At 43.4% G+C, this 15,500-nt stretch overlaps 1 protein-coding gene across 2 annotated transcripts; it reads left to right on the top strand.

Moving 5' to 3' along the window:
* The first annotated feature begins 84 nt into the window (after window positions 1-84).
* LOC147242321 (putative ribonuclease ZC3H12D) lies at window positions 85-15,270 on the top strand. 2 transcript variants are annotated; one of them, XM_086190506.1, is made up of 7 exons: window positions 85-112; window positions 1,888-1,996; window positions 3,500-3,900; window positions 7,474-7,613; window positions 9,912-10,146; window positions 10,228-10,334; window positions 14,017-15,270. In XM_086190506.1, exons 3-7 carry the CDS (start codon window positions 3,611-3,613, stop codon window positions 14,925-14,927), a joined length of 1,683 nt encoding a protein of 560 aa, XP_086046632.1. In that variant the 5' UTR covers window positions 85-112; window positions 1,888-1,996; window positions 3,500-3,610; the 3' UTR covers window positions 14,928-15,270. The 2 variants fall into 2 exon arrangements, with proteins under 2 accessions (XP_086046632.1, XP_086046633.1); XM_086190507.1 differs by lacking the exon at window positions 85-112 and having other exon boundaries at window positions 1,973-2,110.
* Window positions 15,271-15,500: the final 230 nt, after the last annotated feature.

Raw genomic sequence — 15,500 nt, 5'->3', positions numbered from 1 at the left:
TCGCCTGAAAGCAAGAAGGTCTCTTGATGTCTTTGGACTGTGGGAGGAAACCGGAGTACCAGAGAGAACCCACGCAGGAACAGGGAGAACATGGAGACTCTACACAGAAACAGTGAGTCCACTGAGCCGGGACTCGAACCTGTAACCTTCTTGCTGTGTGACAGTGCTGACCACTGCACCACCCTCCCGCCCATGAATGAAAATGTCATGTTTAACAATCTCATAACAATTAACCTGTCACGACCCACTCCTTGAGAAATCTGTCTGAAAATACCATGTCATAAGCAACAAAAGTACAGAAGGCATACTTTTGGCAATAAATCCAATAATATTTGAAATGTTTCAGGCTGAACCGAAGTGATGAGCCAACGGCAGCTTTCTTGTCAGTTGCTTTCACATTTTCAGGATTTTCTCTTCGTTAATATGCTGATGTAAACCAGTCATTGCGCCGACTCCCTTGACTAGATCCTCATTTTCTATCAAACAAAATTTTTGCCAACAACCCAATTCCAGTCATGTTACAAAAGTCATAGTGTTCTATGTCTCGGTGAGAAGGGAAAATGTTTATAATTGCTTGTAAAAAAAAACAAACTTATTTCAAATGGGCTAAAATGTAGAGAATAATTATATGAAGGTTTCTCTTTAGTCTCCTGAGAAACTGCGCCTCTTACTACATGTCACTTAATTATACATGTGTGTAACTTAAAGGCACACGCCAGCTATTTGGGAACTAAATATATTTATCATCGTCACTAGAAGATAGATACCCTTCTCTCCTCTGTGAGTGCTTTAAGGTTCCAGAGCCCCGCATCGAGCAGCTGACTGCTAGTTAGCCTGGTTTACTGAATGGAAGTGGATGGGAAGGGTTAGCATATCAGCCAGTAGTGGTCATTATACCGTGGCTCTTCTCATGCTTCATCAAGTCACTGTGCTTGGTTCTTTCCTCAGGACAGAAGTTCAGATCATGTGTCTGATTCTGACATAAAGTATTTTATGTGTGTGTGCATGTCTTTATTATCATGTACATACGTTTGAGAGTGATTCGTATATTCATAATTTAATTCATAATCATTTGTATATTCTACATTCCTTTCCATATTCACTTCCTTTGCCTATTCATTCATTTTGTCAGTTATTTTTTCTCCATAGCCAACGTCATGCACAACCCTAGCAGTGCTAAAGCAGGCAAAGACTGTTTTAGTGTATTTGAAAGTAAAATTCGAGTTTGGTGACTCTGCCATTTCAACACATATCCTGGTCCAATCAAAGAGCCCCTAGCTAGTGGCTCTACATCCTGGTTAGATAAAGGCACTAAAATTCTGTTTCATTGTGAATAAGCATGACTTTTCTGTTCCAGGCCATTTTCATGTTTGTCCCCATTTTGCCCGTCCCTTTCCTCATGCTGGAGTGAATGCAAAGGTCAGATTCATCCAAGAATATACGAGGATCTAAAGGAGGAGCGAGTGAATGTAAACAAATACTTTCAGTCTGTGCCTGTTTACTTTTATCAGTCCAGTTCTCAGAAGGTGAGACGGTTCAGGTAAACGGCTTCATTTCTCACCCTGTAACTTTGAACCAACTGAAAGAATGTCATCGTGCCAGCGCCACAGAGCCAGCGGATCACGTAACCCGCTTGGCAAGGTGATAATGATAACAACATAGAAGAGATTACAAATAGTCGTAATATGACTATTGTGACACTGAACATCCGAAGAGGTTACAAACGTCCAGTTACCGATTATTTCACAACACCAGGAAAAGGAGGAAATGTAAGGGGAGAGGACTAATTCAAGTCGCTGAGCTCCCACATCCATTGATGAGGAAGTGATTAAAGATTTACAGAGTGTTCTCGTCCTCCCCCCCCCCCTTTTTTTCTTATTTTCTCAGCAGCAAGCAGCTACTTCCTCCTATGACTAATAAGAGCTGCTTCACTCTCAGAGCGTCTGACTGGTATCAGCACTCAGAGGGATCCGGCGCTCCACCACTCGCTGCGAGCGTAAGTAGAGAATGAGACCACACGTGTCGTTGGACTGCTGTTTGTGTTGAATACGGTTTCTGAGTTGGAGAAGTTGCCTGTTGTCTTGCTGAGGGACTGTGAGAGAAAATTAAGGTGAGATTTGTGCGTGCGGCGCTGCCAAGAGCAAAGGTCGCTGAAGTTAAGACTTGTGAGTCACACATGTTGCGCTGCTGAGTGCTGAATGTGCAGAGAGAGAATTCTCTCTCTCTCTCTTTTTAGGAAAAAGTGAGTGCTCGTAGGTGAGTTGGTGGCTGAGGATGTGGTTTGGTGCAGGCTGTAGCAAGCCTGTGCAAAGCCAAACCTGAGTTAGGATGTCTCAGATGAAAGCACCTTCAGCTGTAGACACCATTATCATTGTCTTTTGTTCTGTAGAACAAGGACACATGAGGACGTTTGTGCCTACATTTTTTTCATTTATACATGTTTTCTTATTCTTGTGTCATACAATTTTACGCTTGGCCTACATGGGCTTAAAAATGACCACTAGTACACACAAGCCAGGTTCATAGTATGGCATTTATATTTGAAAACTACAAAGAAGATCGTAAATAAAATATCATTCATCAAAAAAATGACATGGCAGGACTCTGATAGACGCGTTACATAAAAGTCCAATTCCAAGTAAAGCTATCAAACTTAAATACATCATCATTTAACAGCTGTTCCTTTCTTATTTCATCAACCTCCTACCGCGGAATATCAGAGTTCTGTGGAGCGATTTCTTCAAACATTCTCTCTCTCTCTCTCTCTCTCTCTCTCTCTCTCTCTCTCTCTCTCTCTCTCTCTCTCAGTTCAACATATTTTTTGCCGTACATGAGAAAATTTACTACATCCAAATCTCAGAACTTACACAACACAATCCACCGTCCTCCCGAGTATTTTTCAGTCAGACTTGACTCATTCAGTGCAGTAAAACGAAACATTCCATCTGTAGTGGCAGGGTCTGTTCTGGGTTCAGTTAATATATTTTGTTTTATTTTTGTTGTTGTCCTCAGTATGTGTGTGTGTGTGTGTGTGTGTGTGTTGAAATCCAGCCCTCAGAACAACTGTTTGAGGGCCAGCAGAGAAAAGTGGAAGAGGTGAGTTGAGTCACTCAACAACCTCTCCCCTTCATCTCTTAGGCTGTGACGCTTCAGGGGACTTCCAAAAAATTGTATGTGCAACAAACGCGTGAGATGTGGCGAAGCTTACAACATTCACATCAGTTCCATTCACTTTTTCTTCTGGCAGCTCGGTGTTACAGGGTTAAAATTAGCTCAGGGATCGGTGTTGACCCTCATCTTCCTCTCTCTCGATGTGGGCGCTTTCTTAGCCGCCGTGACGTCAGCCGCTGCTCCTTTCACAGTCATGAGTTTGTGGTGAGGAGGTTTGAGTGCCAAACCACCTTTGATTTGTCCCAACAGTCCTCTGAGACCACAGTTGGCCCCCTAGATTTATGATGAACATCCCCTTTTGACACCTGTCAACTGTTCCAAAACACAGGCTGTTGCCATGGAGATGCTGATAAACTAAGAACGAAGAGGTGAGGAGGATTCCCCTGCCAGTACTGAGAAGACGCGAGAGAGAAAGCAACCCCCTGATTCTGAGCCAGCCATGGACCCACAGCAGCAGGCCAAAGTGGAGCGTTTTCTCAAGTTGGGATACTCTCACAGTGATATTCTGCGAGTGCTGGAGAGCCTCCACCACGACGCCCAGACCAATGACATTCTAGAGGAGCTGATAAAGACCTGTCACATTCGCAGTAATGAAATTATCCCAGATAGTCCTAAACTGGTGTCCCGAGGCTGCAGTCCTGTTCCCAGCCATCCCAGACTCGGACCAGTGCGAGAGCCAGCATCAAGCTTCAGACCTGTGGTTATAGATGGGAGCAACGTGGCCATGAGGTGAGGCAACTCTTCACCCGTCACTCACAGTGCTTATGATCAACCTCGTTATTCTTGAGTTAAAACTGTCAAAATGGTAACTACGCTTTCATTTACTTCCTGGTAGAATTGAATAATTGAAAAAACAAATAAACAAACAAACTCCAAACAAACCAATGAGTTGAAGCAGGTGGCTGCCTCCAGAGAGCCTGGTTCAGCCCTAAGGACAAGCTTGCTGCTGTTGTGCTCCGCCTGTAGATTACAGAGCGATAACTGATGGGACCTGGCGCGATATTAAACAACATGAAACAACTCGAAAAACAAAAACAGGATTATGAGCAGATTATTTTGTTTTTAAATGCTTCTTGCTATCAGCGTCTCTGTTTGAGTTTTTCAGCTTGATTTGATTTGAAACTTCCTCTTTATAGTAGTGGGAAGTGAAAATGTCACGCATGGCCATATTTTTCTCTGTCTGCACGGCGACATGTTCCCATTGGCCAACGTGATACCTTCAAGGTGACCTTTTACTCAAGCGTGCATGACTTGCAGAATGTCTAACGCCGTACTTGTGTGAACTCTCTGCATCATATGGTCTCATGACTGGATTACAAGGATGTTCTAAAACAAACAAACAAAGTCGGTCGAGGATGTAACTGGTTTCCAAAGTGGAAGAGAAAAGAAATATTTTCGTAACACATGTTTCTGTAAGAATGTGGAAGAGGAAGGTAACGGAAGGTTTTAGTGTCAGTATTTTGAGGACTTGCGTCTGCTTCAGCCTCTTTCTCTGACACGGCTGACTGTGAATGATCTTCCACAAAGTAAAGATCTCGGATAACAGAGTGATACCAAAACAGCTGAGGCTAAATCATCCTGACTCTTATTCCAAAATGTCGGGAGGAAACGTGAGAGGCAGCGAGGCTCAACAGCGGAGGTTTTAAGAGCTGAGCTTTTGTGCTAAACAATTGAGGGAGAAACTGCAGCACTAGGGGTCATGATGAGTGAATGAGATGTACATGCAAAACATTTCATAAGAAGTATTTTTGTGTAAAAGGTTCAGCTTGTTAAAAGTTCTGTATCAGCAAAGGTTTATTTATTCATTTATTTATTTAAAAACAACAACATTTATAAAGAGAATTGCTTCCCAAAAAGCCACCGCTCCACAGAGAGGCCAAGGAAATGCTTACTTCCTTAGCATGAGCTGAAGTTTAGCAACTGATTAAGTGACTTTGTTAAAAATTGAATCACTTTTACACTTCCTATGACTCACGATGTCCAGGCTTGAAAGAGTTCATCTGCAGTGTTTACCTCACAAAAACCAGATTTGAAAAAAGTTTTCTAATTCGGCGGCACGGTGATGCAGTGGTCAGCACTGTCGCCTCACAGCAAGAATGTTCTGGGTTCGAGTCCCAGCTTGGGCACGGGATCTTTCTGTGTGGAGTCTCCATGTTCTCCCTGTTCCTGTGTGGGTTCTCTCTGGTACTCTGGCTTCCTCCCACAGTCCAAAGACATCAAGAGGGGACGAGGCTGATTGATACTCTAAATTGACCGTAGGTATGAATGGTTGATTGTCTTTGTATGTTGGCCCTGCGATGGACTGGCGACCTGTCCAGGGTGAACCCCGCCTCTCGCCCGTAGCTGCTGGGATAGGCTCCACCCCCCTGCGACCCTTAATGTAGGACTAAGCAGAAGACAATGGATGGATTTCTAATTCTTCATTATTAGACCTTCTATTATCTATTTTAATTTTAATTTCCTGATTTATTTATTTTCAACCTTGTGACTATCCATGTAGGCCCCAGCTCTCTTATATAGTTGTGTATCCATGGTTCCTTCATTACTCATTACTGCCTCTTGTGGAACAAAGTGGAATTACTAGATAAACCTGTCAGGTGCTAGCTTTTATGTACACACTGCTTTTGTCTGTTTGTTTGTTTGTTTAATCCCGCCAAATTTCCAGTTGCAGCAGCTATTTTCTCTCAAACAAGCTCTAATAAAGCACGTGACATTCGCTGAGTTAGCAAAGTCGGTGGCTAGCTGGCGCTTCAGCTGTAAATACTCAGATATTTCCCTCAGGAGATGGAGGACATTAGAACAGCTTTACACAGCATTCAGAATGAATGCCAGTGTTGCAGTGCGTCTGCGGGATGTGTACGCATTTTTTTGGGAACATGTTAGCCTTAGCATGCTAATATAGAGGTTATATGCCAGTGTAGCAGTAACAGTTAGCGGTGCAAATGGCCAAAATAAAAATCATATATTACTGCTTGGAACCTCAAATGAGACCACTGATGACATGAAGGCTTTTTTTAAGAGGCCAGCCTGTACAGTAATGATGCTGCAGTGTTACCTGATGGATTACCAAAATGTCAGTTTGTTTACAGGTTTAACTCTGGGCTGTTTGTTTCCATAATAATTTCCTCTCATTACATAACCAGTTTTTTACCACATAAATCAGCTGCAAATGTTCTGAGCGTGCAAACCACTGCCACATACAATGACTTCTCATTCATGAGCAGGTGATTTTCTTTAAAGACTACCGGCGTGAGTTATTAAGGGAGGACCATTCTGAGTCAAATGAACGACGTTCAAGTATATTTCTGCAATTATATAAGCTTTGTACACGCATGCAAACAGGCACATTTTAATTCCTCCCCAAGGCAAAACAATCCAGTTTTCTCCCTCACAAGCTTTTGTGTTCTTCCGTGTAATGCAAGTTTTTTGTCATGAGAACTTGTAGTAGAACCAAAGACAAGACTTTCATGGTGTTGCTGAGAGAAGCAAGGTGTTTTTGTGACACGGTGAGATTCAGTTGCAAACAGTTCAATCCTGTTTTTTACCTTCACAAACTGCTTATACATCCAATACCCATCCATCCATCCATCGTCATCTTCCGCTTATTCCTTACTAGTAAGGGTCGCGGGGGGGCTGGAGCCTATCCCAGCATCAACGGGCGAGAGGCGGGGTTCACCCTGGACAGGTCGCCAGTCCATCGCAGGGCCAACATACAGAGACAAACAACCATTCACACTCACATTCATACCTACGGTCAATTTAGAGAATCCAATCAGCCTCGTCCCCAATTGCATGTCTTTGGACTGTGGGAGGAAGCCGGAGTACCAGAGAGAACCCACGCAGGCACGGGGAGAACATGGAGACTCACACAGAAAGATCCCACACCCGAGCCGGGACTCGAACCCGGAACCTTCTTGCTGTGAGGCCACAGTGCTAACCACTGCACCACCGTGCAGCCCCCAATACCCATCATAACCTTAATATGGATTTGAAGAGGGGCATACTTAGAGATTCACCATTTTTCTATTTTTAAGAGCTAACATGAATATACTGTAGAATTTCATGTTGTGTGGACATTTACTTTGTAGATAGCAACACAACTGAAAACAAATAAAATATTGATGTCATCTGTTGTGAGAGGAATTTTTACCTAATATTGAAATTTGGTCAGCTGATACATTGGTCCCAGCGGAGTGCCTGTTGGGAAAGTGTGTGTGTTTTAAGAGGAGGAGGTGTGTATGTGCATATGCTCAAAAACAGAGGAAGTATTTTGGCATTGACTCTGCTTCTGTGTCTCTGTAGCCATGGTGACAAGAAGGTGTTTTCATGCCGAGGCCTGCAGCTGGCAGTGAACTGGTTCTGGGACAAAGGCCTGCGCCAAATCATCGTCTTCATCCCTCTGTGGAGGAAGGAGCAGCCGCGGCCAGAAACTCCCATCACAGGTAAGCTCACCTGACAGCCACCGAATGTTTTAGAGCTCAGGACAGTTGGTGTTTGCATCACTTGTCCGACTCCAGCCACCTGCAATGAGACACTGTAGCCACGAGATTGTGGCAACAAGGTTTAACGTCGCCTTCGGTCAGGATGGACTGCATTCTAAGATCCATTCATGGACGTAACAACGTCAGTGACTGGGGAACCAGATTTTATTTTACAGCATTTTCTTAAAAGCTTTTTTTCTTGGATGTAATCTGTCAATCAAAACTGAGTCATAACCCTTCAACATCCAGTACATCATATTGAAGTTCATATAAGAACCTGAAACACCAGTTCAGAAGACGCTCTGAGTTCCTTTTTCATGAATTGCCCTCGATCTCTCTCATTGATAGAACTTCCATTTTAAAGCAGCATTGATTGTTTTTATTCTTGTCCAACATTGTCAAGAATGTGCTGTACTTGTCAGATATGAAAGTAAAAATTCTGTCTTTACCTTCTCAATGCTTGATTACATTTAACAGTCCGACTTTGACTTCCCTCCACTTGATGGATCCGTAGCCTCTATGTGAATGAATTTTGCCTTTTCCTTTATTGTTCAATTGAATAATTTAATAAGTGGTTCAAAGCGCATAGACATAAGGACGAATGAATCTGGAGTACCAGCCTGAAGGGGTGGAGCCTCTCTGACAGCCGTGACATGATCTGGGTTAGCAAGTGTGTCTAAAGTGGAAAAAACACAACGTGAGAAGTTTACACACTTAAGTTTCAGACAACAGTCACTTAGTTGGAACAGCGTAACTTGAAGTGGTTTCTCATGTGAGCCGGAAGTGTCAACACAATAATGTCATCTAGATAGAAAGGCATGCCTTGCAACCCAGATAGAATCTGTGCCATCTTCCTCTGGAATGCCCCGATTTTTACTATTAATAATAATAATAATAATAATATCAACAGTATTTTCCTCTGACTCATGATTGATATGTGGCTTCTATGATTCTACCATACGGCAAACTTTTAAACGATAGTACTAACTGGTTACAATTCGAGCGGTTGTTTGATTGTAAAATAATCATCTAATGCAGCTTTTGACCAGCTCGCCTAATCTTTCGTTAAAGGCACCTATGAGCAGGTGATTCCTTCAGCTCCTAGCTTAGCAGGTTGATATGAATGAAGTTCTAAAGCAGAACACGTCGGCACAAGTAAGGATTCTTGAACTAGATAAGGATAAGTTCAAGGAAATTCATTTTTGACGTGCAGATAAAGAAGCGTCATCTTGTTTGGTAGATTACTCATTCTGACAGGATGGATATAACCAGCCTATGTAGGATTTTACTCATCATGACACCACAATAAAAAAAAAAAACATTGATCTTGCCATCAATACTAACATCTAATTATTCATTTTAATGTAGAAGAAAATAGATTGTTCCATGAAAGCATCAGGAGTTTATAAGGAAGTACTGTCAGTGCCGAGTGTAGTTAACTATTTTTTACGATCCAGCATGTGCAGCGTGCAATCAAAACAAGGAAAAGATAAGAAGTTATATGAACAGTAACAGGAAGGTCACCTGCCTCAGTAAATGTGTCATTCTTATTTAGTGGTCATTTGAACTGGAGCTTCACACTGAGGACGTGAACCAGCACGAACACCAGGCACAGCTATCGTGTTGATATCTGGTATGGATCCTGAAAAACAGGCCGGGAGACAACGCGTGTGATATGAAAAAGAAAGAAGTTCATATACACACTTCAGTTCTACCCATCCAGGGTGAACCCAACCTCTCGCCTGAAGGCTACTGGGATAGGCTCCACCCCCCCCCCCCGACCCTTAACAGGATAAGTCGTAGAAAATGGATGGATGGATGGACTTCTGTTCTTCAATACCTTGTTGTACAGCAGTTATTTGGGGGAAAGTCACACTAAAGTCAGGTCATCAGTAAGATACTGGAATTACTCGACACAAACAGCAAAATTATAAACGTTCACATTAAAGTAACTCGTCATATCCAATATATTAAGTTGTGGAAGAAAATTGTCCAACACTGTTTCTGTAGCTTTAAGGGTTACATCATGAAAAAAAACATTTAAAGAAAAATTGTTTTTGCATTATCCTGCCAACTAACGGCACTATTTTTTTTAATGGAGAGTTGTCATTTCCGAGGTGTCCTTTGAACAATTTTTCTCCAATATAAGGACTAAATTCCACCTTCATGTGCATGTACAGAGAAAACATTTAACATCGAAAAATGTACCATTTTAAGCACCTGTGACACTAATGATGACCATGCTCATGTACTCATCAGACCAACACATTCTACATGAGCTGGAGAGCAGGAAGATTCTGGTGTACACACCATCCCGCTGTGTGAACGGCAAGAGGGTGGTGTGCTACGATGATCGATACATCGTGAAGCTGGCCTTTGACTCGGACGGCATCATCGTGTCCAATGACAACTACCGTGACCTGCAGATGGAGAATCCCCAGTGGAAGAAGTTCATCGAGGAGAGGTTGCTGATGTACACCTTTGCAAATGACAAGTAAGACGGGAGGTGGAGATCATACATGTGGTGACCATAGAAGTAACCTGAGGGTCTTTAACAGTTTGTATGCTGGTGCAGGTTTATGCCTCCAGATGATCCTCTGGGTAGAAATGGTCCAACCATCGATGACTTCCTGCGGAAGAAACCAAAGACTGTGGACAACAAACTCCAGCACTGTCCTTACGGTGAGTTAATGTTTGTGATGCATCCTGTTTAGAAGGCAAGGCAAGGCAATTTTATTTGTGGGGCCCGTTTTCACAAACAGTTTGTCTCCAGGCTTTACATAGCATCATAACAACATCCTCTGTCCTTAGACCCTCACGTCGACTGAGGAAAAACTCCATAGAAAACCCTTTTAACAGGGAAAAATCTGAGAAACCTCAGGGTGAGCAACAGAGGAGGGATCCCTCACCCAGGACGGACAGACGTGCAGTAGATGTTGTTACAGACAAGAAAACAGTTTACAATACAAAATGTGGGCTTCTGGTAGGCGGGGGGGGGGGGGGGGGGCAGGGAGAGCGAGCCAGCTTGATGAGGGGACTGGATGGCAGACTGGTTCATGGGAGAGGGTTGCTGGCCGGTTTAACAGCAGGGAAAAGGAAGGGGTAGCAGGCGGCGGTTGGTGCAGGGAGATAGACTGAGCTCCATGTAACCAGATGTGTCCCCCAGCAGTCTAACCCTATTGCAGCACAGCTATAAATGGTTCAGAGCTACCTGAACCAGCCCTAACTGAAAGCTCTGTGATAGAGGACGGTCTTAAGCCTGGACTTAAAAATAGTCAGTGTCTGCCTCTCTGACTAATAATAAAATAATAATTCAAAAGAAACTGTGGACGACTTCTCATCTAGAAAACAGACGAGTGTGCAAGAATACAAAGTTTATAGTCTTTCTTTCTGGACTGCACTGTTGGGGTACTTCAAGGGTCTATCTCAGGACCCTTTAGGTACATCCAGATACAGAAGTTTGCAGATGATGCAGTCATATATGTCTATCCAAAATAAAAGCAGCAAGCAGCTTCAGATATCACAGTAGCTACAAAGAAAAGAGCTCAGCTCTAAATTGCAATTCTCTTTCTATCCAAATATATTAAGAATATCTCTAATCGGTAGGTAAAGGGCAACACAGCGGTACAGTGGTCAGCACTGTCGCCTCAGAGCAAGAAGGTTCTAGGTTCGAGTCCCAGCTGGAGCACAGGGTCTTTCTGTGTGGAGTTTCCATGTTCCATTCCATAGGCGTGAGTGTGAATGTCTGTCTGTATGTGTTGGCCCTGCGATGGACTGGCGACCCATCCAGGGTGAACCCTGCCTCTTGTGCAAAGGCTGCTGGGATAGGCTCCACCCCCTGCGACCCTTGACAGGATAAGCAGTAGAAAATGGAAGGAGGTAGGTTAAGTATATCTGTTTAAATACAGACCCAGTGCCATCTCCTGGTCACAAGCCTGTACTACAGCAATCTGACCGCTTACTAAATTGTTTAAATGAGTTCTTTTAACAACAATCTCATATTTCAGTATCACAGACAAAAACAACTTATTAAGTTCTGAAATAGTTCTGTTTGTGCTTCTTGTGGTGTAAAATACTTCATAGGTTAGTTTACCACAACACGTGAAGAATTTATTCTGGTCAAACAAGACAAACAAAATCAGCAGCCAGGAGAGACTATTATATCAAACAATGCTAAACAAAATTTTCCCAACCTTCTATTGTGGAATACTGTACCAACAAATAAGACAATGTGTCTCTCTTAATCAGTTTAAAAGTAATATTAATTATGGTAGTAAAAAAACACACAGCCGTGTTCTTGTTTCTGATCTGTCCTACAATAGTATACATTAGTATTACAGTTGTATCCCCATTTTTAATATCATTATTCCATCCATCCATTTTCTACTGCTTGTCTTGTTAAGGGTCAGGGGGGGTTGGGAGGTGGAGCCTATCCCAGCAGCCTTTGGGCGAGAGGCAGGGTTCACCCTGGACAGGTCACCAGTCCATCACAGGGCCAACACATAGAGACAGACAACCATTCACACTCACAGTCACACCTACAGTCAGTTTAGAGTATCAGTCAGCCTCGTCCCCTCTTGATGTCTTTGGACTGTGGGAGGAAGCTGGAGAACTGGAGAGAACCCACACAGGAACAGGGAGAACATGGAGGCTCACACAGAAAGACCCTGTGCTCCAGCCGGGACTTGAACCCGAAACCTTCTCGCTGTGAGGCAACAGCGCTGACCACTGGACCACCGTGCCGCATTATCATGATTATTATCTTCATCTTTATTGAAAATATATCACACAAACAAGAAAGAAAGAAAAAAGAAAGACAGAAAGCGGGAAAGGGAAGGTTAAGATGGCCTCTTCACATAGTGAAGGTCCTATTTTTTGTGTGCACCTCAGGAGCTCTCCTCACAGCTAAGATAGTTTGTCAATAATGTTTCCCTTCAGCAGGATCTGAGGGGGAGATTCTTGGAATTTTCTTTACAGTTCTGCTAACTCTCTTCAGTTTCATAACAGCATGAGAATGTACTCTCAACCCAAGGAGAAGTTCTCATCGTTTGGTACTCAGTCTGAGACTGAGCGTAATAAATTCTTGAAATTAACCGATGGGTTTTAAAAAGATTGCAACAGAACAAATTATTGTTTTTAGGTCATAGAGGAAGTCGGAAAAATGGAGTTTCAAGATGTGACTGAAAAGTTGCTGCTTGAATCAAAATATTTAGACGATTTTGAATTTGACAGGTGATCTGAATTTGGATTCAGCTAACATGCTGCACAGAGAGTTTATAGCTGTTGCCAGTTTTCAGCTCCTGTCCCTTGTTGGGTTTTAAGATTTAAAACCTAATCAACACATTGATCCTTCAATGATGAGTACTCATACTACCACACTACATTACAGTAAAACAAATATCCCCTGCTTTAAGATACAGAAAACTAAAAAATGTTTTTTGCGTTTAGCCACCTGGAATTCGTTCGATTTCAGATGGCAGCCTTTTATGGAGAAAGCTGTTTGTCCACATTTACTTCTTTGATGTAATATTTTACTGTTTACATTCATGAGCTGGCTCTGTTACTGTCTTGTCTTTGGAGAGGCTCTGGGACTATTAATACATTTGAGAATTATTTTCAGAAAGTAATATAAAATATACATATATACATAATAAAACACTTCGGTGGCACGCTGGTGCAGTGGTCAGCACTGTCGCCTCACAGCAAGAAGGTTCGGGGTTTGAGTCCCGGCTGGAGCACAGGATCTTTCTGTGTGGAGTCTGCATGTTCTCCCTGTGCCTGTGTGGGTTCTCTCTGGTACTCCAGCTTCCTCCCACAGTCCAAAGACATCAAGAGGGGACGAGGCTGATTGATACTCTAAATTGACTGTAGGTGTGGCTGTGAGTGTGAATGGTTGTCTGTCTATATGTGTTGGCCCTGAGATGGACTGGCAACCTGTCCAGGGTGAACCCCGCCTCTCAGGCTGCTGGGATAGGCTCCACCCCTGCGACCCTGAACAGGATAAGCGGAAGAAAATGGATGGATTAAAACACTTCTTATTGGATCTGCTCTTGTGACCTAAAATCAACCATTTTCAAACCCCCCATGCAACAGAACTTTGACTTCCTCCCGCGCCGTATGAAACTTAATGAGGGGATGTCATGGGGGATTCCTTAGCTTCCTATCAGTCATTGATTGGCCCCTAGAGATAAAGCAAGGCACCAACACCCACCCTTAAGAACTGGATCTCTACTGATACCAGCCCTAATAGGAAGCACCAGGCTATAGCTAACTGGTAGCTAGTGGTAATGTGTTGACAGTTTTCTAAGGAGATATACAGCTGGTGTTTTCAAAGTTCCAGAAATGACGTACTATTTTCTTCCAGGTAAGAAGTGTACTTACGGGGTGAAGTGCAAGTTCTACCACCCAGAAAGAGCCAACCAATCACAGCTGGCTGTGGCTGACCAACTGAGGGCACTGAGGGACAGAGCCAAGACCTTCTTACCCAAGTCAAGCCTGCATGATATCAACTACGGTCCCACCATGTATGAGCCAGAGCTCGGATACTCCTCGTCCACACCTCCTCCCGCGAGCGTAGAAGAGAATTTCATCTATAAGAGAGACAGCAGCTCAAGAACTGAGTCAAACACAAGTGTGGATGAGGCTTTTAGCTCTCTAGACAGCTGCATGTCCAGAATCCACATCCAAGATGGTCCCTACAGTGTGGAGAGACCCATCCACAGCTACAGCAGCGGTGTGGCCAGCTACAGCCAGAGCTACGATGACTACTCACTCTCAGGGTCGTACAGCAGAAACAACCCAAGGTGCGGCCTGAGTGGAGGGAACTACTACCTTCCTCAGAACGGCTCTGTGTCCTCTGAGCCCTCCATGTGCCTTCATTGCAGCTGTGGTCACCAGCAGACCCCCATGTCCCCTCAACACCAAGCATGGAGCTCCTGCCCAGCTCAACTTCCACTTCAGTCAGAGAGGCAATATGTCAGGCAGCCCACCCACGAACAGAGCCACAGCTTATCGAGGGGCCCGTGGGTGCAGGCTGGCTTCTCTGACACCAGGCTAATCAGCCGCTCCAGCAGCCCCGCCAATGAGCCAAGAAAGGACCTGACAAGCAGGCTAAGCACCCTCTTCCCTAAAGACGCTGTGGAGCAAGTCATGAATGCTTACCCGCATGTTTCAGACATGTCTGAACTGATTCCTCTCATCCAGAGCTACAGGAACGGCTTCTTCAAGAAAGGCTCACAGTCAGGACTCTCCCTGAAGTTCTCATCCTGGACATGAACATTCCTACTGAAATCAAAGTGACCGTGAATGTAAATTGCATGACAAATCTAGTTCTCTTTTGTAAACACAACGCAACCTTCCTATGTTTAGCATTACAAAGTTACTCAGTCTGAGAATGTGACGGGCTGAATGACATTTCTGCATCCTAGTGTAAAAGTGCAATGCACTGTGCTCCATACATGCTACGTATTGTAGCGCTGACTAATGTTTTATCAAAAGCAGCATGTGTTGTTTTCTTGTGTCGCCTCAAAATGAGGAATGCTCATTCTGTACTTCTGTAAAGAATCTGTTTGTAATAAACCCTTAAGGCTTTTGTTTTTGCTACGCCTGTGAAAAAGAAGCATTTGTACCCCTCAGCTTATTTGTGTTGAGTCTTGACTTTAACTGATAAACTTACACAAGTAAAACTATTTGGACAAACCTGATGTCATGAGTTATTTTTTTAAATAAAGTTTAGGCTTTGCAGTGCATCTGCTAGCATCCAGTTCTGTGACAAATGTCGAGAGGATGGCACATTTCTAAAAATACTTTTCCGTTACGAAAAAATGTGCACTTCAAATTGCCTCTTTT

Source organism: Aulostomus chinensis, chromosome 20 (genome assembly GCF_037954235.1).
Source record: "Aulostomus chinensis isolate RoL2024-O1b breed Wild chromosome 20, RoL_Achi_v1.0, whole genome shotgun sequence".
Taxonomy (NCBI): Eukaryota; Metazoa; Chordata; class Actinopteri; order Syngnathiformes; family Aulostomidae; genus Aulostomus; species Aulostomus chinensis.
The sequence above is the reverse complement of the archived record's forward strand: the minus strand, read 5'-3'. Positions and strand labels throughout refer to the sequence as shown.